The sequence below is a fragment of the Apodemus sylvaticus genome, chromosome 6 (assembly GCF_947179515.1).
Source record: "Apodemus sylvaticus chromosome 6, mApoSyl1.1, whole genome shotgun sequence".
Classification (NCBI taxonomy): Eukaryota; Metazoa; Chordata; class Mammalia; order Rodentia; family Muridae; genus Apodemus; species Apodemus sylvaticus.
In genome coordinates, this window is record NC_067477.1 from 101,109,462 (window position 1) to 101,135,479 (window position 26,018).

The 26,018-nt window shown below is 37.4% G+C and overlaps 1 protein-coding gene across 1 annotated transcript in view; it reads right to left on the reverse strand.

Annotated features, from left to right (window-relative positions):
- Window positions 1-132: 132 nt before the first annotated feature.
- Rock2 (Rho associated coiled-coil containing protein kinase 2) overlaps window positions 133-26,018 on the reverse strand; it is a 103,535-nt gene continuing 77,649 nt past the window's right edge. The window contains exons 18-33 of the mRNA XM_052186071.1: window positions 24,585-24,744; window positions 21,550-21,710; window positions 21,075-21,259; window positions 20,244-20,313; window positions 18,646-18,749; window positions 18,197-18,383; window positions 15,766-15,859; window positions 15,583-15,677; window positions 14,069-14,248; window positions 13,758-13,926; window positions 11,969-12,039; window positions 11,352-11,440; window positions 10,793-10,871; window positions 9,098-9,359; window positions 8,798-9,011; window positions 133-3,301 (exon numbers count right to left, since the gene is read on the reverse strand). Coding sequence (XP_052042031.1) covers window positions 3,298-3,301; window positions 8,798-9,011; window positions 9,098-9,359; window positions 10,793-10,871; window positions 11,352-11,440; window positions 11,969-12,039; window positions 13,758-13,926; window positions 14,069-14,248; window positions 15,583-15,677; window positions 15,766-15,859; window positions 18,197-18,383; window positions 18,646-18,749; window positions 20,244-20,313; window positions 21,075-21,259; window positions 21,550-21,710; window positions 24,585-24,744 — 2,124 coding nt within the window. The 3' untranslated portion in view covers window positions 133-3,297. The remainder of the gene's footprint in view (window positions 3,302-8,797; window positions 9,012-9,097; window positions 9,360-10,792; window positions 10,872-11,351; window positions 11,441-11,968; window positions 12,040-13,757; window positions 13,927-14,068; window positions 14,249-15,582; window positions 15,678-15,765; window positions 15,860-18,196; window positions 18,384-18,645; window positions 18,750-20,243; window positions 20,314-21,074; window positions 21,260-21,549; window positions 21,711-24,584; window positions 24,745-26,018) is intronic.

Consider the following 26,018-nt stretch of genomic DNA (forward strand, 5'->3'; position numbering starts at 1 on the left):
TAGAGCTAAACTCTCCAGGAACTAAGGCAGAAGTGATTTTTCTATGATGACATCACCTCCTATACTATTAGCGTCCTTTAAGAAGACAGGCAAAGAAGCTGCAGCATTCCACAACTATTTCACAGGAAAAGATACTTATATCTTAGTTTCTTTTATTTATTTTTTAAACAAAAAGCAGGCATAAAAATACAATTACATTACTACAAAGATGCAACAAAATAAAAAATAAATCAAGTGGGGATGATTTTTATTTTTGGTTGGGGGAAAGGGCTGGTCCAAGATGACTCTCTAAATCATGCTGTTTATAACTTATTACAGTTCCAAACAAAAGTCACCACAGGGAAGGGAGCAAGGCAAGGTCCCAGGGAACACCACTCAGCACTGTCACACAGTGCTTGTCAAAGTGCTTTAACATTGGCTGTGGCACCTCCACCAGCCAGGGGAGCTGAAGTCATCTTCAGACAGAAAAAGAGAATCAGTAGCAGTCAAGGGTCTGAGAAGCTCAGAAGCTACTTGCTTTACCAGGGGCGTCAACATGCTGCTTAAAGCATCTCTATTAGGTTAATTAGTGTCTGAGTTTCTCTTACTTCACCCTAGTAATCTAACAGCCTGGCAGCAGCAGCATGATGTTTTCAGCTGGGTTGGCAGCCTTGAGCAAGGCTCACTAGGATCTCCACGAACTGAGGAAAGCCCCTCTAGGGCGTGGCCTCTCAAAGGCCGGCCACAAACAACAGCCTTCCCTTGGGAGCACAGGTTTTTTGTTTTTTGTTTTTCTTAAATCTTGCTTTTAGATGTTACTGAAAATTAATACTTAAAAATTAATTCTACATTAATTTTCAACAGTAATACTGGTACTTAAGTTTTTCTTTTACTTCTGTCTTTTTTTTTTCCACAAAGCAAAAGAATAGCATCCAACTAAGGAAACCCAGCATTCCCTGTCTTTCAGGTCCCAAATGCAAGTATTTATAGCTCTGGGGCACTGAACAAAGGAAGCAGTATTTGTGCAGGTTCGCACTTATCTTGAAGAACTGGAGGCCTCAAGAAAAAAGGAAACTGGCACAAAATTAGGTTGCTCTTGTAACGATTGTTGGGTTGGGGAGACAATGGCAGGTACGTGCATCCACGTACATGCAAAGGACAGTGGGAGAAGCAAACGCTTCTCTAAGGTCATGTGGCTTTCACTTGGAATTCTGACAGTTGGACAATGACCCTTATAAATCCCTACTAAAGCATATGTGAAGATGCTCCACGGAGAGATCTTTTCACCCCTCAGAATGTTTTCTTCCCCTGAATCCTTCACATTAATTGCCTTGTACAGTTGTATCACACCTTGATTCTCCAAACTCTTACACATATATACATGAACAGCATCCAAAACTAAAACTTTTGCCTTTTTTACTCAAACACTTCAATTATTCATGTGTAAACTTGACATTATTTCACCTTAATAAAGTTTATTAAAAAAATATATATATATATACTCTCCAATTCAGAATAGGATAGAACCTCCCATAGTAACAAAATCTTTATATAAAATATTAATTCAGTCTCCTCTTAAACAACTCTAATGAATGGAAATAGTTCTTCTATATAAATTTTATATATTTTCATTTTTAAACCTCAAGGAAGGAGGGAGGGAGGAGAGGGAGGAAGCAGTTGTGTTCCAAACCAGAGCACAGCTGCTTCCAGGGAAATGGCATGCACATGTAATCTTAACAGACAGCATGAAAGAAGAAAACTGGGCCATCTGAAGGTCACAGAACTCAATTTAGTGTATCAGTGGGCCAACACCCACTATTGCCACAATAAACTATAATGAGGATCAAACTTTTTACATCTCTACACTGACCCCAGAAAGAAGTGATCAAAAATGTCTACTGGCTTCACTAAAATATCAGGCAAACATTTCAATATCATATTGAACTTCGCATATGTACAGCGCCCGATGCTGCCCACTGCTATGGGTGAAGCACACTTGCCTGGGCCAGTCGCATGGCAGGATAGCCTGTTCTCTAGCCTCAGCAGCACTTAACAGTGAAAATCAAATAAGCACTTCTGAGGCTGCCTCTTCCCAGATATCAAAGCTGAAATACTGCCATACACAGGTGTTTTAGGATCACATTTAAATATTTAAAATATATCTACACAGTACATGTTAGTTTTCCTTATATTTGAGACAATTTTTTGGATACTGAATGAAAATGTGAAAAATTGTCTTTACCATAAATAAAAACATATCTAGGGTAACCAGCAAGTTGAAAGCAAAGGAAATATTCTATAGTTACAGACTAGCTGAAGTCTGTAAAGAGGGATGGGAAAAAACAACAAATGTACAGCATACACATTAGTTTCAATATAACCCATTATTGTTTCTATGACCAAGTACATTAAAAACCGTTACGCATCAAATAGGCCGACACTGATATAACTACTACACGTAAAATAGTGCACTACTTTCCCCACAAAGCAAGCTGCGTCCTAAGAGCTGGTAAACACTTGTTCTTTCTTTAGTTAAATATAGAAAAAGGTTGAGATTTGAGGGGAGAGAAAATTAAATTAAGGCATTCAAAATGGGTAAAGTTGCCTACCTTAAGCATTAGGAAACTGGAATAATTAACTTCAAATTTCTTGTTACAGTTATTTTTTTACACAAACATGCAACTCCTTATCAGGTACATGAATGAAGGATATAAACTCCAACATTATGGCTTTATACAAGTGCATAGTTGCAACTGAAATAATGATATCTGATTGATGTGTATAAAAAATAAAATGGTAAGTTAAAAAAACATAGCAGTATTACAGTACGATATGTTTATGTGTATGTGTGTGTATATATACATGAGGCTCAACTCATATGTATATACATACATGAACATAACATCATGGTCACTTCTTAAAGATGCAGTCAGCATTACTGTAGTGGGATTTACTCCCAAATTCTTCTGGCTAATATGCTGGTGAAACCCTCTGCTGAAGCTGAAATGTGATTTCTTTAAACTCTTCTCAATCCTGCGCGATGTAGTGTGACTGCCAAGAGCTTTATGAAGCAAGTCTGGGAGAACTGTGGGACACCTTTACTCACCAACCACTGTTTGTTCAACTTGTTTCAAAGTAGCCCAGAAAAACCTCTCCATGATTTGTAATTATTTCAGGGGGAAGGTAGCGCAAGCGTGGGGTATGTATGTATGTGTCTCAATAAAATATAGCTTTTTAGTTAGGTTTTGAGAAATCATATTTCAGTCTTGTGGCTGGAAGAATATGATCACCTTCAAAAACTGCTTTCATAGAAGGCAGTTAGCTAGAAAAGAAGAAAAAATAATGTTAGTTGATACACTAACAGTAAGAGACAGCTAAATTCCCTAAGAACATTTCACTTTTATGATCGACCTGTATTTCCTCTAAAACCCAATTCATGCATTAACAAATTCAATTGCATTTCTTAGTTTTAGGTACATGCAACTACATTCTTTCTAAATGCAACAATGGACTTTCTAAGTCCCATACTGGCCACAAACATTCAATGCAGTTAATCAGCGATATTAGGGCTAAATAAGATACAACGGGGTCTGGAGTGCCGAACGACTTGCTGCCCTATACAGCTGAAAGAGTAGGTTTTATGGAATGGCTCTACATACTTCAGGACCTCAAGGCACATTTTTCATAACTGTAAGATAGGAATAAAAGGGCTAGACTCTAGCCACTAGAGTACAGCTCAGGAGTAAAACACTTGTCTAACAAGCTTAAGGCCCTGGGTTCCATCCTCCCTACCACAAAATAAAACAAAGAAACTAAAAGAGGAATAAACATACTGTAGTATATATATGTAAGACATATACGAGCTGGATATAGAGGTCATAGGATTACATGATGTAAGCACATGTCCTCCAACATGCTCAGTTGACACAGATTACTTATGTGTCTCTTCTATTTGAAGGCTTAAAGTCATAAGACTCAACTTTCATTCAATCTTGTTCTTAAGCAAACCATTACACTTTCCCTTTCTGTCCTCTGAGGCGGGGTGTTACTATCCAGCCTGAACTGGTGTGGACCTCAAAATCCTCTTGCCTTAGCCCGCAGAGTGGGAACTGTAGCCTTGCATGTTGCAATGTCTACTGTGTTCTTCTTGAGACAAGGTCTCATATAGCCTAGTCTAAATTCAATTCAATATGTAGCTGGAAGATGACCTTGAACTCCTCAAGTTTCTGCTCTTACCCCCACTCCCCAAGTGCTGGGATTTCAAGTGGGCCACAATGCCTGGCTTTACATTTCTTTAAAAGACAGAAGTTTATACAGCATGTCACTCACATTCTTTTTAGCAAGGGTAGCATTAAATTTTCACCACATCACACAGACAAATCAGAAAGAGCTAACTCATGGCATGTATCAGACTTGAAAAGATTTTATGGCTTTAATTCTTGTAAGTTAGAAAAAAAGGAGGGAGAAAGAATGGATGGAGAGGGCGGGAGAAAACATGCTATGTTCACAAAGTAGTCTGAGACTGAAAACATTGTTAAGTTTTAATTCTATGATTACAGCTTCTGTGAAATGAATCAAAGGTACCAGAGTTTGTTCCTTTTCTTAGTTCTACATGCTTAATTTCTAAGATAAAATATTTTAATTCCAACAATACTGAAAATCTATAGTCATTAAAGAATCTGAACATAGCTGGGCAGGGGTGGCACATGCCTTTAGTCCCAGCACTCAGGAGGCAGAGGCAAGTGGATCTCTCTGAGTTCAAGGCCAGCCTGGTCCAGAATGAGTTCCAGGACAGCCAGGACTACACAGAGAAACCCTGTCTCGAAAAACCAAACCAAACAAACGAGAGAGAGAGAGAGAGAGAGAGAGAGAGAGAGAGAGAGAGAGAGAGAGAGAGAGAGACCGAGAGACCATTTACTGAACATAGCATTTACTTTTATACTTGCCACAGAAATTCTGGTTAGAATAGAAGTATTTCTGAAAACGACTTTTAAAGCACATCCTATCCAAAAACAAGAGAAAACAAAAGAAAGTCCAAGTGCAAACCACATGCGCTACTCAGAAGTACTAAAAACTCATTCATTTTTTTTTGATTTACCCATTTATTTCTTCAGAAATCAAAAACATCGTCATCATCATCATCACCATCAACATCATCAAATGACCAATCCCAGTCTTTAAATGCCAAATCAAGCAATCTGTAACAGGAGGTTTGCAAGTTTATATGCTCTATCCTTTATAAACTTCAGAATGTAGCACTGTGGCTAGAATGTACTGTGAATGCTCTAAGTTTCCCTTCGGGAGCAGGGTGGCAACAGTTTAGATATAAACACTGAGCAAGTTTCTCCACTGCTATCTATGTTCAGGTGTAGTCATGTTAGCCAGGCCTACTGCAGAAGGGTCCTCTGGAGAGAACCCCAGATAGATTCTGTCTAGGCGAAGAACATAATTTGCTCTTTCCATTCATTCCTACTATCCAGATAAAGATGTAGCTACCTTGATTCTCAATTTGAGAAGTACAAAAGGAACTGCATTCTCTCTCTCTCTCTCTCTCTCTCTCTCTCTCTCTCTCTCTCTCTCTCTCTCACACACACACACACACACACACACACACACACACACACACACACACACACACACCCCTATATATGAGTCCATGGAGAACAGAGGTGGATGTTGGGCTATCTTTCTCTATTATTTAATGCCTTACTCCCTTGAGATAGGATCTCTTACTAGACCTGAAACTCACCATTTTGGCTAGGCTGCTTGGCTAGTAAGCTCCCAGGACCATATTTTGGTACCTCATGTTGGGGTTACAGGCATGTACTGTCATACCCAAGTCTTTCTTGGGGTACTGAGGAGTGAACTAAGGTGTGATGCTTGCACATGTGCTTTTACCCTAGCCCCCACACCAGTCCAGCACTGTACTCTTATATTTAAAACTACAGTCACTAGGTTACTAGTTCAGTATGTCAGACTTCCCTAAAAACCTTTCCTTCATTTTCTTCTACTCAGTCAGCTAATTCTGGTTAGCTGGTTATTCTGGTTATTCTGGTTTCAACTAAAAAAAATATCAAAAATCAAAAACAACAACAAAAACCCCTTTCTGAATTCATTTTTTTCTACTGTCAGTACTTGATTTAAAAATGCTAGTATGTCATTGAAAACCCTGTATTTAAACAATCATGTCAATTTTTTTTTAAGCAATTCTACCTCTCCCTTCTTAGTTGGACTCAGGCCTCGTCTCCAGCATCAAGTTACCACTTTCTCCCTGCTGCCACTTTTTCCTCTCCCAGCCTCCACACAACATAACATTACAAATAAAAAGTAAGATTTTAATTTAATTCCTTTGTTCAATAAGGTTGAGTCTTTTCTTCTTTTTCTAAAGGCAGGTTCTCACTATGTAGCCCTGCCTGTCCTGAAGCTCACTATATAAACCTTAAACTTACAGAGATCTGTCTGCCTCTGCCTCCCAAGTGCTAGGATTAAAGGTATGCACCGCTTCACTAAAAAAACATTCTAAAAGTACCACTTCCTATCCCATTTTTTTTGGATTTTTTTTATTTATTTTATTTTATTTTATTTTATTTTATTTTATTTTTTTGAGACAGGGTTTCTCTGTGTTGTCCTGGAACTCATTCTATAGACCAGGCTGGCCTCGAACTCAGAAATCTGCCTGCCTCTGCCTCCCAGAGTGCTGGGATTACAGGCGTGCGCCGCCACCACCACCCGGCTCCGATCCCATTTTTAAGCTAAAAATTTCTGCTCACATCATCCTCATCATTATCAAACAGCAGAATTTACAGCTAGGAGTACAGGCTCTGAAACCTGGTCCTGCTGCTTATGACTGTGGCCTTTGGCACATGGGAGGCAGAAGCAGGCAGATCTTTGGATATTTCTGTAGGATCTATTTGTTAAAAATCTGATCCTAAGCAGGGCAGTGGTGGCACATGCCTTTAATCCCAGCACTTGGGAGGCGGAGGCAGAGGCAGGCGGATTTCTGAGTTCCAGGCCAGCCTGGTCTACAGAGTGAGTTCCAGAACAGCCAGGGCTATACAGAAAAACCCTGTCTTGAAAAAAACAAAACAAAACAAAACAAAACAAATCTTGATCCTGGGTGGCAATGTTGAGGAACAAACCCTAAGGTGGTAACTGAGTCATTCCAAGGATGATGGATTCCTTGGGGGGTAGTTCTGTTAAACAAACCAAGCTTTCCCAGCAAGCTTGCTGTGTCTTAACACATGAAACCCTCTGCCAGGTTATGGCACAAAAGACCTCACTGGATGCTAGTCTCACCCCTTTTAGATATACTAGCCACCTGAAACATGAATTAAATAATCCTATATTGTTTAATGTTACCCAATCTGAGGTGCTGAGTATGAGCCGTGAAAGACTTTGAGAAGGTACTGAAACAGTATGTATTCATTAGCAGTTTTATAATACTGGTCAGAGAACTAAAATTTCAGATATTTTACAAATGGCCTTCAGTGTCTCTCAATTATTTTAAGGCATTTTAAAAAGAAAGATTTGTTTATTTTTAATTATGTGTATATGTATCTGTCTCTCTCTGTATTTATGTGCATGTTGAGTACAGCTATGTAAGTCCAAATAAGGGTGTTGGATCCACCTTGGGCCTGAGGTTACAGGTAATTGTGAATCACCTAAAGCAATTGCTAACAACTAACTTCATCCTCTCCAGGAGTAGCTGTAGTTGGATGTAACTGACGAATCACCTCTCTAGCCTCCTTTAAAGACATTTTTGGCCTCATATTAATTTTTCTCCTCCCCCCCCCCCAGTATGTGTGTATCCATATCCCTAAATCCAACCTGATTAGTAAGTACCTTTTGAGAGTCCATAGCTTAATTACTATCATGGAGTCACTATTTTACATTAATTTTTATCATTTTTGTTTGTTTGTTTTGAGAAAAAATCTCACTATATAACTCTGTCTGTCCTGGAACTCACTATGTAGACCAAGCTGGACTCAAACTCAGAGATGCTCTTGTCTCTGCCCCTTGAGTGCTGGGACAAAAGGCATATGCCACCACACCCAGCTTATTTTATCATATTTCGCATATATAAAACGTCCAATCATTTTGCTGCTAAAACACCAATTCTACCTTTGCATTCTAAATTATTTCCTTGCGATACTACTTCCAGAAAGCTTCATATGAGAAATTTGTGGTCTGATAGCAGTCAGTGCATGTTATCACTCATATACTGACTAGTTGGCATCAAGAGGGCCCTGACCTAGGTTAATACTTCTTTCATTAACTAACCAAACCTTTACACTCAATGAGAAGCAATGTTTATAAATGCTTAAAGAGAAATGGCTCTTCTGAACCCAAATACATAATGAAATGAGTCAGCATAACTATAGGGGGCCTCCTACCACATTACCACTTCATTTTAAAGCAGAACTGCATTGCTCTTTTAAGTCACAAACAGTGTTTTGCACTTACAGATAGCTGCTTTTGGTTCTGCCTTTCAGATCACCTAACTAAAAGAAGTTTGCAATATTTGTGTGGCACCTGACATGTGACAGTCTGTGTGTAATCTTAATGCCATCTTCCAAATCACTAGTTAGTCCATGTACTGATTAAAGATGAAAACAGTATGATTATATACAAAAATAATAAAATGCTTTTAACCATATCAGTGAATAAAACATGTATACTACAAGTTTAAAATATTTGGTTCCAGTGACTCATTAGAATATCAAGCAAAGAAAAATTGTAGTTATCAAAGTTTTTAGTCTGAATATAAAAGGCATTTTTTAAAAAGCAGCTTTAAAAATTTTATCATTTTATTTATTACCTTGGTTTGTTTGGAGCAAGCTGTCGACTGGGCCGCCGAATGGACTGGTTTTGTTGTATTTTCATTGAAGTTCTAGGGGATGATCGGGCAAAAGGGTCTGGAGCTGGAGGCTTTTTAGGTATCTTTTTCACCAACCGACTAACCCATTTCTGTTGTTCTTCTGTTGAATTCGCTAATAACAACAGATTCTTTGCCGATGATATATCATAATAAACTACAACAAGAATTACTTGAAATGAATTAATGTGCTTAAAGTAATGGAAACCCAAGTAATAGCACAGCAAGAACTTCCCTACTCACCTTTGCAGGGTGCTATGATCTCTTCCTTTTTGTCCATGTGATCTTTATGACATTTAATGTGGCACCTACGGCACTCTAAAGCAGGAGGAGGTTTAAACATGTGCCACAGTGGCTTCATACATGCTTCACAGTTGGTTGGGAAGTGATAAAGAGTAGGAATAAACTCATGTCCTTTGTGGCAAATATAATTAGATTTTTCTCCCACTGGTTCCACTGGAAATTCTGGTTCTTTTTTACTTTCTCCTTCATTGGCATATAGAATCTATAAACAACAAGACAAAAGTGACTGCTACACATGGAAGACTTATTTTGTTTTATGAATATTTTCCCTGCATGTTTATGTGCATCATATACATGCTTGGTGCACTCAGAGGTCAGAAGAGGGCATCGAAACCCCTAGAACTGGAATACAGATGGTTTGAGCCACCACAAGGGTGCTGGGAACCAAAGCCAGGTCTTGTTCCTAAGTGCTGAGTCAGCTCTCTAGGCTCCACATTGTTATTTTTATATTGTAACATTTCTGATACATTACTCAACTAGAGCAAAATGCAGCTGAAGTTCACACCTACGCAGGTTTACCTGGTCAAGAGTTTATGCAAGTTGGGAACATGGCTCAGTGGCAGCATGTCTGCCTAGCATGCATAAAGCCTGACACATGATTTCCATCTTAAGGGAAGACCGAATTCACGACTGTCATGAGACAGTCACCGTGTCCTTACTTTTGATTTAGTATCTTTTACTTTGCTGAGCAAAACTATCAGAATAGGCCAACTAAAGGCAAATTTACATTTAATTAGGTGGTTTTTTTCCTTCACTCCTCTGGGAGCAACATTTAGGGCTAGAAGTATAGTTGAGTGGAATGTCAAAGCTCTGGGTTCAGTATCCAGTGTACTTCCCTATCCAAACAAACCAAAGTCCACTATGACAACTATAGGAATTGCTTGTTTACACTTCTGAGTAATAGCAAAGTGGGTGAATTATATGCACATCTTAGATATTTGGAGAGTTGAGGGGTAAAAGACAAAGATGATATGCAAACAAATGTCCAAATGAGACACCATAAGCACTCAGAGGAGGAAAAAATCCAAGTCTCCTACAGTAGATCAGATCAGGCACAGTGATTTCTATAGTGTTTTCAGAGGTGTATGTGTCTGTATGTCTGTGCACAAGTGCCCACAGAGGTCACACGGGGGAACCTGAGCCTATGAAGCTAGAGTTACAGGCATCTGTGAGCCACCTGATGTGAATGTTGGTCCTCTGATGGAGCAGTAAGAGTTATTAACTACCAAGCCAGCACTCTAGGCCTTATGGTTTGAAGAGTTTAAATGAAGACAATCAAAAGGAAAAACCTGGCTTCGCTTTTAATAAAAAGTAAAAGTGCTACAGCTTTCAACTTGATAAGTGACTTTTTAATATTTCCAAAGTTGAGAACAAAACCAAAACAGAATTACATTCATGCTCTAAAAAACAACAACCAATCTTGTGAAAGGTGCAACAGAGCTCAGAAGCACACCATAAACCAACAAACACATCAGGAGAACAGTGCTGGCCTAGAAGGAAGCAGCACACTGTAAAGCCCCAACTGTCCCAACTGGGGCTGAGCCAGAAGGGAACATGACACTGTGAAGAAAGGAACCTAAAAACATCATGTCACACGAGAACTTCTACGAGTGAAAAAATGAACAACACGCTTACCTGAAATATCCTTGGAATTTCTTTAGCATCTGCTCTGTATACATCTGTCTGAGTAACAGGTCGGACATGAAATAGCTTGCTAGAGAAGATTTTTAAAGAAAGGAATAAGTAAAATATTACTCAAGGATTATATTACATTGGTTATCTTATACTTATACCAGTGATTTATTGCCTCACATTAGAAGCTAACAGACTAGTTTGTTGGTGTTATTGTTATTGTTTTTAGACAGGGTCAGTTTCACTATGTCTCTGGCTGTCCTAGAACTATTATAGATCATGCTGGCCTCAGAGATCCACCTCTGTATATCTGCCTCTCAACTGCTGGGATTAAAGGTGTTCCGCCTGGTTGACTAGCTTTTCTTATTGTTCCAGTACATTTAACATAACCACAAATTACAGAGCCATGAAATACAGATGTCTTCCATATCATACTGTCAGCTTTCAATTACTAAGGAAATCAAAGGTAAATGTAGTAGAATGAGAGCTACACTGTGACTGTCATGATAGACATGGTTCTATTCCTCTCACATCAAGACTTTAATGTCAGTCTGATACTTACTCTATGTCTAACACCATGTAAGGGTTAGACTGCTCTTTATCTTGTTCACTGTCATAGAAAAGAATCTTTTTGCTGCTTACAATCACATACTGTTAAAAAGAAGAAAGAATGAAATTACTATGATTTATATTTATTTTCTTTTATAAGAAAGTCTGTATTTGTGATAAGGTCATATACTATGAAAATAAATAAAAAGCATTAATGATGCTTTAGGAAAGTTTTCCTTAAAATAACAACAGATTCACTAATTTTTATTTATTTTTCTGTAACAATAAAACTGAAACATTTTAAGCTTTCAGATCTACATAAAAAGCAAATCTACATCAGTCCAGTCAAAGTAAGCAAGAAACACAGTAGCACAGAAAAACAGGGTCTTCCCATCTTATCTAGAGCTACTGCCCACCAGGACACAACAGCACCAAAACTATATGTAATAACCTCAAAGCCCACTTCAGTAACAATCCATGGAGAGTAAAAATTCTTCCACACTGATAAACAAAATCAGAAACTATAAACAGGTTTTGTGTCTCTGGATGTGTCCACCCCCACAAATCCAGAAGGAAACAGCTAGAGTTAAATCAGAAGCCAAAGGAACCATATTCAAAAGCACTAATTACCTTTTTAACCCATCCAAACTTTTTAGTGTTGTTCCGTACAGGCAATGACAACCATCCTTCTAATCTTGATTCTATAAGTAAGCATAACAAAGGAGGATAAATAAACCAATTTCCCCTGACAAGTGAGAATTTAGTAAAATTTTAATGCAGACATCCCAAGCTAATCAAATCTGTCTGCCCTTTGGAATTTAGATCTTACCGCACCTGGGCTACTGAAAATCACATAATGAGTAGAAGCATGAACAAAATCCAGGTCACATGGCATCAGAAATAAATACTCAGAATTATAACATCCAATACTCCAATGATTAAATTCATGCACAGGCAAAATTCACAACACACACGCCACTGAGCTCTTTTCACTGCAAGTCTAGATCAGGCCCTTTACTCTTCCTGTGGAGACCAAGCTGACTAGAGGTGTACCAACCACACATACTCTTGAGTAAAAAGCACTTTAAATGAGTACCTGTTCAGAAAACAGGAAATTTTAGAATAAACACCAAACTTGTTTAAGAAACAATAGTATAACCAAAATTTCTAAGCTCCAAAATAGCAACAGTAAAACTCTATAATGAACAAAAGAAAGTATGTTAAGTCATTAGACTCTATGCTAATAAATTTGATCCGATTTCTCAAATTAAATTGGCAGAAGGGTGCCATTCTAAGAGAATATTTTAGTAAAGCAAATCATTACAGGTTTAAACTACTATGCACTAACTGTACTAGATGCTAAGTTCTCTATGTCTGCACAACTCCACACAACAGAATTCTATCCCTCATGTAGACCAGGAAACTGGAGTCTACAGAGATCAATGAAAACTTCTGTGAGTTTAGAAGACACATATGGGAGTCTCCAGGCATTTCACTTGTGAGGCTTTTCAGGGTGAAAGCCAAGCCAAATTGTTTCATGTGTTTTCTGAAGGCTTAGTACGCTGTGGACACGAAAACACAGTGAAAACCTCAACACGTTCTATGAAATGGGTCATGAATTTTTATATTCTGTACTGTTACTCTTGATATAGAACTACAGAAATGTCTCAAAATAGATGAAGCCATGCACTTTCAAGGACATGGAACATAGTGCTTTGTTTCTCGAAAATTGGCAAAAAAAAAAAAAAAAAAAAAAAAAAAATCAAACGATCTAGCAAATACAATCACAAGCTATTTGAAAAATGCCTTAAAGGCGAATTAGAGTTCATGCAGTTTTTTTTTTTTCCTGCATCTAAACAGCATGTTAGAGTGAGTGAATGTTAGTTAATGTTATAATTAAAGGGGAAAAAAAAGACAAATTAAGTAGCTGGGAGAACTCCAAAGACAGTAAGATTTTTTTCAGATATCACCTGTACTAATAGGCTCCGATGAACTAGGTAAGTAAGGCAAGGAATCTTCTTCAGAGTCAGAGTCAAGAAGCCTGTGAGAACTGGAGGGCTTAGTGGCAATACTGAGAGAGGTAGAGGACCGCTGGTAGGTGAAGGACATGGATTCCATAGTGTGTGACTGAGTGATATGAACTAAATACCCACAAATAAGAAAGTGAGGCAGAGAGAAGGGAAGAAAAAAGTGAAAACTTAAAAAACAGATAGGCACTACATATGAGTTAAACTCCTAAACATTTAGAGTTACTTGTTTATTTTTAGTCAAACAAGTCCAAAAGGTCATGTGAATCCCACTCCAAGAAGTAGGTTTTCCCTTAAAGAAATAACAAACCTTTTTCTCAAAAGTAAAGTCATTCATGGAATTAAAGCAATCACATGACTTTAAAATAAAAGGGCTAACCAAGGACACATACCTGGGAATCCATCATCAGGCTCAGCATCCCCTGGTCCACTGCCTATACTGGAACTGTCCATACCAATATGCAAGGCCTGGAGCTGTGACCGCAGCTGCTCAATGTCACTGTCCTTACTGTCCAGGGTCATCTGGAGTTCTATTCGAATTTGGCTCTCTTCAGCTATTTGCTGAAAGAAAATGTATTAACAGATAAAATGTGCATTATAATTGTGAGTCATAGTTCTGTAATAAATACTAATAGAAATGTTCTGCAAACAAAGAAAATAATTGTTTTAAAAATGTTTTCAGTTTGTAAAAGAGTATTCTTACAGCCTGCATTTCATTCAGTTCTTTCTGATACTTGATCATCTGTTGTGTCAATTTTTCACGTTCTGACTTAAGCTCCATATGTAGCTTTCTGTTTTCCTTCTCTTTTCTTCGCACATCTGTGTCACTACCACGCTTCACAGGTTCTTTTCGATTCATGATCTCTGCCAATTTATTCACAGCCTTAAAAAATAAGCATATAATGAATTATGTTGATGTTTACTCAGAAACTCAATTACAAGCTACATAATCACCAGTAATTCCTTTTCTGTACACAGGGGTTTTATTAGGAAATACTTTTGGGCTTAGAGAAATGTAAAGTGAGTCAAGTGTCGACTGTACAAGCACGAGGTCCAGAGTTCAGATCTATGCCCCATGTAGAAAGCAAGGCACAGTGATGCATGCCTCTATCCTCAGTGTAGTGGAGGTAGAGACAGGAGACTCCCTTAAGTTCAATGGTCAGTTAGTCTTGCCCAATTTATGATCTTTAGATTTAGTGAGAGATCTTGTCTCAAAGATAAGGGGGAGAGGGGCTGGAGAGATGGCTCAATGGTGAAAACTGCTTTCTGTTTTTCTAGAAAAGCTGAGTTCAGTTTCCAGTATCCAAGTCCAGTGGAGTACCCAGTACCCCAGCTCCAGTAGAACCAACACCCTCTTCTGGCTTCCAAGGGCACAAGTACATAAACAAATGAAAATAAAAATCTTGAAAGAAAAAAAGCAGATAGTAATATAGGAAGACACTAGAAGCCAACATCTAGTCTCTACATGCATGCACATATGACCAGTCCACACATGTATACATACACACAGGAACATATACATACATATGACACCTGTGTACAACATAACATCTTTTGCCTGATTTTAAATAATGTAGTTCTTTCATCAATATTTATTCTGTAATTAGTTTTTCATTCTCATGATTTTTGATAGTAGGAGCCTTTCCCCACTGAGCTATCTTGCCCACTTTCTCATGATTTTTAAGAATGATAAAGTGTTTATATGAATGTAGCTTAGGTAGAATGTGTGCTTAGCATACGCCAGTCCCTAGATGTGCTCCCTACTAAATTACAGGCTTGATCTGATACCATGATTCAACTTTTATTATAAGAGAGATTTAAATAGGCAGATGTTCCTCTTCCTAATCTGAATGATATGAATTTTGCATTGGCATTAAAATGTACCCTGTCCAGCAACAGAGAAAATGGTACTAGCACCCACGTATTTATGCTACAAATACAATTTACTGTGGGAGCTAGCAGAGGGGTGTCAATAGTCATAGGTGCCCTTTCAGATCATCTGACTCTTCAGGCTATCAGGAAATAATAAAAAGCTGGGAGAGAATGTGAGACACTTCCACATACATGAAGCTTCTTCTGACTTAAAAAAAAAAAATCAGAAAACTTTTCAAATAATGATACTACTTTGAGCATAGCTTCTACCCTATAGCACTAGAAGTAACAGGTGACAGGAATGTAAACAAAATTCAAAACCGCCTTTGCATTCTGGAGACATACTTGAGTCTTGAGTGTTCTCTCATTCAGCAGCTGCTTCTCAAACTGTGCTTTAATAGCTGCTGCACTGATCTCTTCATCTTTCAACTTTGACAGTTCTGAAATAAAGAGAAATATTAAAGTTACAACAAAAACTACAGCTACTAGGTATATTCACAATAAGCTCGATCCTCTGCAAATACATACGTTCTTGGGTATCTTTCAGCTTGTTGTTTAATTCTTCTTTCTCATTTGCAAGATTTGCAACATCACTAGTTAGTGTCCGATTTGTTTCTTCAAGCTAAGAAATAGAAGAAAAAAACCTTACATATCAATTTACAAATTTTTAGTGGTCAAATACTAATCCAACTTAAGACCACTGGCTCCCTGCTCACCTTTGCACTTCCCCTGTTATCACACCAATCTTACCCTTGATAAAAATGCTGTTCCCTCAAAACTTCACATGTATCCCAAAAAGCTAAAAATATCTCCTTTCAAAAATCCTTAGCAGTTTTTTTCCCCTTAAATGAGAAAACCACCTAATAAATTAAGAAAAGGGAAAACAAAGGCCTATTTTTCCATTGTGCTAAACAAGTTTAAAAACCATAGTATTTCTTTCGGAATATTATTTTAAAATGAATAGTGAGGGTTTTTTGTTTTATTTTGTTTGAGACGGGGTTTCTTTGTGTAGCCCTGTCCTCAAACTCAGTGATCTATCTGCTTCTTCTGCCTCCTAAGTGTTGAGATTAAAGGCGTGCACTACCACCTGACTAGAAAAAATGAATTTCTATTGAAGAAGTTGAATCCTTTTTTTCTGTATTCCTTTAAGATTATATTCCTGTCCTTCCTTCCTGAGTTTTATTAAAAACTATGTTTAACTTTCCCACTAAATACTGCAAATTTCCATTATAAATAAATGAAATAATGTACGTGATTTTTAAAATTATGGCTCACTTAATACATTAAGACACTGTTGGGGACACCTTCAGTCCTGGCACTCAGGAGACAGATGCAGGAGGACGTCTCTAAGTTTAAAACTAATGAACACAGTAGTGCCCAGGCAGACAGGGATAGTGAGGGCTAAAACACCATGTGGGAACAGTGGTGAATGTTTCTAATTCCAGCACTTGGAAGGATGAGGCAGGAAAATATTGTGAATTCTGGGCTATCTTAAGATTAAAAGAAACAACAAAATGCAATACCCTGATGATATATACAAAGATGTAATTCATTTAGATTCAACTTCCATTTACTTCTATTTTCATGTTCAACTTTCCCACCAAATACTGCCAATTTCCATTATAAATACATGAAATAATATGTGGCAATACTTATGTATTATATGTAGTAACAGTGTACCTTCTAGTTTGTTTGCTGAGATAGAGTTCCATAGATTATAGGTTCACCTCTACCTTACTGTGTAACCAAGGGTATCCTTTAACTCCTGACCTTCTTGTCTTTCACTCCCAAATGTTGTGATTATAGGCAGGTACTACCACTTTTTAATTTTCTACAACTTATTGTATGTAAGTACTTTGCCTGAATGTCTTTATAGCACATGTGCCGTGCCTTCGGAGGTCACAAAGGGGTGTCAGACACTCTGAACTGGAACTGGAGTGGAATTATAAGAAAACTATAAGCCACAATGTGGGTGCAGGGAATCAAACCTACTCTGGAAGAGTAGCCAGTGCTCTTAAGCACTGAGCCATGTCTCCACCCCCCATAACTGCTTATCTCGGTTGGAACATGTGAGGTTTTGCTTTTTATAAGAATGATGGGCTATAAGCACTGTGCTAGTGTGTCTAGCAGTTATCTTAGTGTGGACTTTTGTAGGGTTGTACCATATACTTAAATTTACCAAAATTGTCATACTACTGACTCTATTAAACTTATCAAATTGAATTTAACTCTCTATAATGGAAAAAAAAGCCATTTTCCACACATGTGAAATGGTCAGGTTTTATTTTCAGTTGTGGAAAGGGGGTGCAGCAATGTTTCAAAGCTACAGCATTCATCTCACCTTTTGTTAGACAAGAGCAAAGCATCCACATGTGTACTTGAGCTGTCTGTTTTGGACAATTTTCTCCTAATTGGTTTAATCTACTTAACTGAGTTCCAGGTTCTATATGTATTCTAGATACTAATCTGTTGAATATATATATTTCAAGTATCTTTTCTTTGTTACTTAGGCTGTCTCTGTCACATATAAGTTTTAGGTCTGTCTGATAGCTCCAAGTTTTTATTTTTCACATTTGGTTCTTAAACTAGGTACACTTTACCCAACTAGTAAGGATCTATTTTTATTCCTTTCACCCAAAAATCCCACTATTCCAAAAGTATTTATTACCTGTGACCTCTTCCACCACTGGCTTTATATTACTATGTGCACACAAACAAAGGTCTTGCACATGTACCTCCTCTGTCAACTATCCACCCTCTTACTGTGGCGCTCAGTAGGCCAGCACAAGACTTAGAGCTTTCTGTTGGTCTTTTCTCAGAAATGTTTCTTTAGTTAGACTATCAGAATCTGCTAACAAGTACAGCCATTTTTAAATTCATAACAGTTCCCAGATGTTTCTGAGATTTTAATGACATGGCAATTTAATTACAAACCCAAGACACCAAGAATGTTACTTACAGATGCAATTGTAGCATCCTTTTCAGTAAGTTCTTGTTTGTGTCTAGCCATCATCTCTTTGATCTCCAGTTCTTTCATGATCTTCTCTTTTTCCAAATCAGAATATTGTTCCTCAGCAATGGACCGAGCCAGCTGCTCAGAATCCGCTTTGGTAAGGGTAATCTCGAGCTGGGCAGCCAAAGAGTCTCTATATTTCAGAGATATATCACAAAGACTTAGGCATATAGTAATGGGATTGAACTCAAGGTGTCATGTATTCTAATCACATAGTCTACGTAAGCTAAGTCCCAAATCCCTTGGAGATGGGATTTTAATGATCAATTTTCATTATGAAATCAAGACTCTTTGTCTACTTGACTTTCATCAGATTTGTTTTACTTGGTGGGAAATAAGAGTGGGACGTATACTAGGGACCTCACCTACAGACAAGAGTCAGGCCCCATCCTTACCTTTCATCCTGTAAATCCTGCTTCTTCTGCTGCAACTCTTTACAAAGTTTAGTCTTCTCTTCATTTTCTTCTTTAAGTTCTCTAACTTGTGTTTTATAGAGGGTCTAAGCAGCAAAACAGAATTGCATGCCCATTATTATCAAGAATATGACTTTTATTCAAAACCTAGCCAAGCAAAAAACTCAATGTATGTTTTTTATGTTGACTAATTTTTGGCTCCTGAGAAATCAACAATTTTGAAGGCTTTCCCCATTTTCTACACCAATTAATAGACATGTGTATGGTAGACTGCATGCCCTATGTCTAGTCCCCAGCACACTCAACTTCTAAAAGAACCAGCTAATAATTCAACTGGGTATTACAACATTAATTCCAGTTAAATGTATAGGTTGGTAGAAAAAAAGAAGTGATGAAAAACATTGATCCTACCTTCCAGTTGACAGATCAATGGAATTACTATATAAAAACACTTAATATTGTGGGAAGGTGGTAGCACATCCCTTTTAATCCCAACAAATGGGAGGTAAAGTCAGGTGAATCTCTGTGAGTTTGAGGCCAGCCTGGCTTACAGAGCAAATTCTAGGACAGTCAGGCCTAAACTGTCTCTCCAAACAAAGGGGGAAAAAAAAAGGAGGGAAGAAAGGGAAGGAAGAAAAAAAGTATCTCATATTTTTACAGTGGTCTCAAAAAACCCAAAGTCAATATGGTAATTTTATTCCTCTCATTACAAAAGCATATATTTTGGCTGAAGAGATAGCTCAGTGGTTAAGAGTACATACTTTTTCCAGAGGACTAGGGATTTATTTCTAGCACTTACACAGCAGCTCACAACTGTCTGTAACTCTAGTATCCAACACCCTCACACAGACATATATGCAGGCAAAACACCAATACAAATAAAAATAAACTACTTCAAAAACAAAACAAAACACATTCTTCCCAAAAGGCTTCACATAGCTTCACAGGATGGTAATAGCATATACTTAGAATCATTTCCTAGCAACAATAGCTGATGCCTTGTTCTGAAACAGTGTCTCCCTTTCTGTTGTCCAAACTATACTCAGTGTTTTAGGCCTTCCCACCTTAGCCTGCATTGTAGTCACAACTATAGGCACATACAATCAAACCAGTAGGATAAAGGATTCTTATCTAGTTTTTTACTAAGTACTTTTTATTTCATATTTTGTGGTACTGTGTACTGAACTCAGAACCTCCTCCCTATGAAAAATATTTTACCAGTGAGCTACATCCCCAATTCCTGGCTGCTTTTTATGAGTCATGTAAGGCCCCATCCAAATCTGTCTGGTGTGGTGGTAAACTACTATAATCCCAGCACCCAGGATATGGGCGCAGCAAGTTTGCAAATTGGAAATAGCCTAGGACAGACAGCAAGGCTGTTTTAAAAACCCCAAACCAAAGCAAGGAAGGACAAACAAACAAAAGCTATCCATCTTCCTCTCTTCTGACCAGCAGGGCACCAGGAATACACATGGTATATTTACATACCTAAGCCTAAAGTATGAATACACATCAAGTAAAATAAATAACTATTTCAATTTAAAAGACAACCATTCTCCTAGTTCTGCAGAGTCCCTTACTGAGAAATACTGCTCTGCTTCAAGTTGGTCTTGCAGTTCCTTCATCTGCCCATCTGCATCCTGCCGCTCTCTGTGAACACAGAAAGTCTTTGTTAGTAACTTACATACATTTTAACCTAGCCAGTTTGCAAAGTAAGAGTCCCTGAAATCAAGTCACTTTCACACTACTACTAACTTTATCACTCCCTTTTAAAGCTCTCCTAGACAGGCCTTATGGCAGAGCCTGTAATCCCAGCAACTGGGAAGCTGAGGCAGGAGTACCATGAGTTCAAACACAGCCTGGAGGATTTCATGAGACCATGCATCAAAAACAAAAACAAGAATCTAAACAACTGAAATCCAGGTGTGCTAATGTACACCTATGACCCTTGTTCTCTGGAGGCTGAGGGAAAAAGGATTCCTGGGAGGTTGTGGCAAGCCACAGCTACATAGTGAGACTTGATACACAGTAACAACAACAAAATAACAAAAAATACACCTAAAAGAAAACTAATTCCTTCAGCACTGAGCACAGGCTTTTCTTGAGGCTACATGTCATTAACCCAACAGCTAATATAATATGTACTTGATTTTCAGTTTTATTTTATCTTGCTAGATAAGCTGGCTCTAGAATTCAAATCTCATTGTTTCACCCTCCCAAGTATAAGCATTATAAAAATTATCATCAGACCTGGCTTTCATTTTAAGTAAGTATCAATAAAATGCACATACAGACAAATACAGAGACAGCAGACAGACAGACAGACAGACAGACAGACAGACACACACACACACACATACACACACACACCCAGAAACTCTCCATCAAACTGTCTAAATCAATTAACTTACTTTCGAAGTTCAGCATTTTGCTTTTCCAAGTTCATTTTCATTTCCATAAGATGATTATTTTCTTGTTTTATTTGCTTTTCTGACATTTTTAGGGTGTTAACTTGCTGGGTCTGCATCTTCAGGTCATTTTGCATAAGACAACGCTTCTGAGTTTCCTGCTCTATTTTTAATGTCAAATTTCTAACCTAAAAAAAAGCAAATTGTATACTTGACATTTAAGTAAATTATTTTTCTCAAGAATGATGCTTTTATTCATCTCACATTAAAATATAGATAATATTTTTAAATAAAATTTAGTCTTTAAAGTGTAAGTAACAAAAATTTTAATTATGACTGATTTAATCTATCACCAAATCCATTAAAAGCCTACAGATTCTACAGAATATTACAATAATGTATTCACCATTAGATCTCCCCAATAAAGCAAGTTTATTATTGGCTCACTGATTTTTTACTTAATGTAATATACACTTACATCCTCATTTAGCACATCTTTCTGCTTCAGCAGCTCATTTAGTTTCTGCTGAGACTGTTTGAGGTCACAGTCCAATATAGAACATCTTTTCTCGGCCTCCAGGAGTAGGTTCTCCACCTTCTGCTTTAAAGACCTCTCTTCCAACAGCTTCTTCTCCATTTCTATTACAATAAAAGTAGATACAATTATAACTTGGAACTGCATTTTAATTAAGAGCAAGTGGTACTATCTTACATTGTTGTTTCTAACTGAACATTTTTATCACTTTAAATATATAAATTTTATAGGAGTTTCATATGTAGAGTATAAAATGTATCATACTACTTGTCATATTATATCTATTCTAATGGAAAAGAGATAATTCTGTCTTTGTGTTTCTATAAGACACTAACATCTTTCAATAAAAGATTCCAGGTAGAGTCCATGACTTTCCATATTTGTATATTATTATGCAGGTATTGAAAATTATGTTTGGGGAAATAGAATCAGGAATCAAACTTTCTGAGCCCAAATCTTGACTCTGCCACTTACTAATTATTTGAGCAGGTAAGTTAACTTCTCTGTCCTCAATTTCCTTCCATCTAGGATGGTAACAATATTTAACCTCCTGAATATGAAAAAAAGAAAAATACTGCCACAGATATGGAATGCACTAAATGCTTGCTTGCGCTCCCTCCCTCACCCCCCCCCCCATATGTGAGTATACTGTCACTCTCTTCATACACACCAGAAGAGGGCATCAGATAATATTAGAAGGTTTTGAGCTACCAAGTGGTTGCTGGGAATTGAACTCAGGACCTCTGGAAGAACAGTGCTCTTAACAGCCAAGCCATCTCTCCAGTGCTGTTGTTTTGTTTTTTAAGAATTAGTAAAATGGTAAAGAAAATGAAGTAAATCTACTAGGTTACTTAGCAGGACTGTAGGTAATCTTTGCTTTTTTCAGTTATACTTCCCTTCATTTTTCTAAATGATCTGCAATAAACCTAACTTATCAATCAGAAAAATAAATAACACTTTTAAAAGCATTTTTCATCTTAAGGTGATCAGATGAAATTTAAGTTTTAGTTAACTGATTAGTATTTCAGTTCCTATCTAAGTAGGATCCCTCTGCTCTCTCACATCCAATCTTTAACATCCAACTATCATTTACAAAAAGTTTCATTAGGTAAAAATTAAATTCATGATTTTTCAGGGCTTTTCTTAAATTATTTTTTAAAGTGTACATGCCTTTACATGTATGTGGAGGGGCCTAAAGTTGATGTCAGATATTTGTCTTGTTTACCCTCCAGTTTATATAACAAGCAAGATCTCTGGGTAAACGTGGAACACACTAATTTGTGTTGCCTAGCTAATGAGCTGCCCCAGGGATTTCTTCTCTCTGTCTCTTGAGCGCTGGGTGTAAGGTGGCTGTCATGCCTGCCTGGCTTTTACACAGGCTCATCCATACACTGCAAACTCTTATCCATCAAACCATCTCCCTGGGCAGAATTGAAAATACTTAATGAAGGGTCTTTAAAAATGTACACAGATAAATGAATCATTCCCTATATGTTACTAAGTAGATAGTATTTCTAATTATTTTATATGCACAATTGCACTTGATTTCACAACCTAACATTACCATCATTATCCCTTTACAGAGAACAATGTATCAGCAAAGTTTAAACCACAGACAAGATCATACTGGCAAAAATTACTTGTTCAAGCCATGTTCATAATCTACTGAGGTGACAACATGTAGTACAAAGAGCAAGTTTTAGATCCAGGCTTGAATGACATCTTTAATATTTAAGTGTTGTGTGCTTATGTGTAAAATATTAGAAAGTCATCATATATCCCAGCAGTGGGGAGGAAGAGACAGATCTCTGAGTTTAAAGCCAGCCTGATCTACAGAGAAATTTCCAAGATGACCAAGGCTATACAGAGAAACCCTGTCTTTAAAAAGAAAAAAGAAAGAAAACAAACAAAATTTTCATTTAAAAAAATCATGTAATATTGGTACAGAGAACATAAAAAGCACTGGAAACTTACTGAGGTGGTAGATATTCTACAGCTTGCTTTGGTGATAGCTATACGAGTATAACACAAACATCAAAACTATTTATACTACTTTACTACAAACAAATTACATCTCAAAAACAATTTAATTCTCTTCTATGGCATAGATAAGGAAATTTATAGTTTACCAGCTTAATCTCTTCAGACTACATTTTCTAAATAAAGTACCCGCTTCATTTCTCTTTTGTTTTGTCTTGTGTTTTGTTCTGGAACAGATCTTACTCTATAGCCTCAGCAGAAACCCACCTGCATCTGCCTCTTGAGTTCTGGATTGAAGTCACACACTACTGTTCATGCCTTGTTTCATTTCTTATCATCCTGGATTAGTGATTTAAACTAAATTGATTGTAATAAAAAAAACTAAATGTTGATTATACTTAAAGACTAAAAAGGCTTTCTTCTAAGCGATTCATAATATTATGCCTCGATAAGAAGTGAAAGTTCTGTTCCAGTGTTTTAAGACATGGACATAAAATGTTCAAGTACTGATTATTTTTGTGATTTCAAATATGAAGTTAACTTTGGAATCTATTAGTATGACATGACTTTAATGAAACCTGACTGGCATTTTTAGTATGTCAGTCTAAAATACTCAATGAGCTACTTCTGAGTCTAGTTGGACTAGTTACTATGTAAGTCCCTGTCTTACATAACTATTAATAATTTTGTAACACAGCTGGTAACATATCATACTACAGTAAATATATGTCAAAGGACATATCTCCCAAAAATCAGTAGAGAGGGTCACACTGCATACCTTTTACCACCAATACCACTGAAATATTACTTTCTTTCAAATCTAAAAATATGGTAGAACAATTTGGTATTTAGAAACTGTAATGAGTCAAAGGTTAAAAAAGATAATTTTCTTCCTTTCAGCTCCCAATACTTGCCAATATAAATAAATATTTTGTAAAATCAAAGACTGACTCTAGATTCTTGGAAAATGTTCCTGGAAAACCCTTCACAATGCATACCTTTCATGGCTTCTGATTTAGCTTCTTCAATGGATTCATAGATCTTATTTTTATCCGCTAGCCGTGCTTTTGTGGTCTTGTGTTCAGCTTCTTCTTGTTCTAAAGTCTGCTGTATGACTTTCAGTTGATATGTCATATCTATTTCCATGTTGCTCTTTTCCTATGAGACATTTCCAAAACTATTAAGAGCATTTCAAAACCTTTTAAAATTACTTTTAAATAGTCTCACTACAAATGTTCAGTAATTTTCTTTCCTTCTTCATCTGAGCTTCTTGTAACAGTAACCAATGGACTCTACCACTCATTCACACTGTTGTTTTGAGATCTGAATGGAGCCTGTTTAATTTCAGTTAAATGACCAGAGTGCTATTCTCACCACTTACTTCTCAGCCTCTAGTACTCTGTTTCTCTAATCTGCATCTGACACTATCCACTGATGCAGTTTGACACTGCATCCCTGTTCTCACCTTCCTGTCACCTCTCAAATTTCCCCAGCTGCCTCTAGTTTTACTGTTTTTTTAAAATTATTTTAAGTGTGTATGTGCATGTGTGTGTGTGTGTCTGTCTGTCTGTCTATGTGTGTGTGTTGCTCTGACATGTATATCTATGTATACCATATATGTGCCTGGTACACATATAAGTCAGAAGAGGGTGACAGATCCCCTGGAACTGGAGTTAAAGGTGGTTGTAAGTCACCTCATGACTGCTGGAAATCAAACCTAGGTCTCCTGCAAGAAGAACAAATGCTCTTAACTACTGGGCCATCTCTCTTGCTGCAGGATGATGATATTCTTTACACATAGGGTCTCTCTTCCTAAAGCATTATTTCTCAAAATTTACAAAAGTAGCTAATGGCCAGCACTTGGGAGGCAAAGGCAGGCAGATCTCTGAAAGTTTGAGGCCAACCTTGCCAACATAGTGAGACACTGTCTCAAACAAACAAAAAGTAATGCTTTTAATCTAGTGACATTAAGCAACAACATCAAAACCCCTCAAGATGTCCCACTGCCCAAATAGTAGGTATTTTCTGTGATGCTGAAATTGAAGTCAGTCTTGAACATACTAAGCAAGCACTCTACCACTAAGTTACATGGCTACCCTAAGACATTATAAGTTTGAAAATTTTGGATAACAGAAGTCAGTCCATTTTCTACATGTGCCCCAGCATTTGCAACACAGACCACATGACCAACAAACCTGGAGTATTCATTATCAGACCCTTAAAGGATTAGTTTGCTGACCAAGACACCATACTCCAAAATCCTGACTGAACAAGCAAACCAACCACTGCTCTTCTCTATCCTCGGTTTTGTTCAAGTGGCTATCCTCCAGCTGGGGGTGCCTCCTTTCCAGCCCACCGCTCTTATCAATCATGTCAGGGGCTCATTTTCTACACCTGAAAGGCATAATGTGTCCAAACAGCATTTTGTTTGC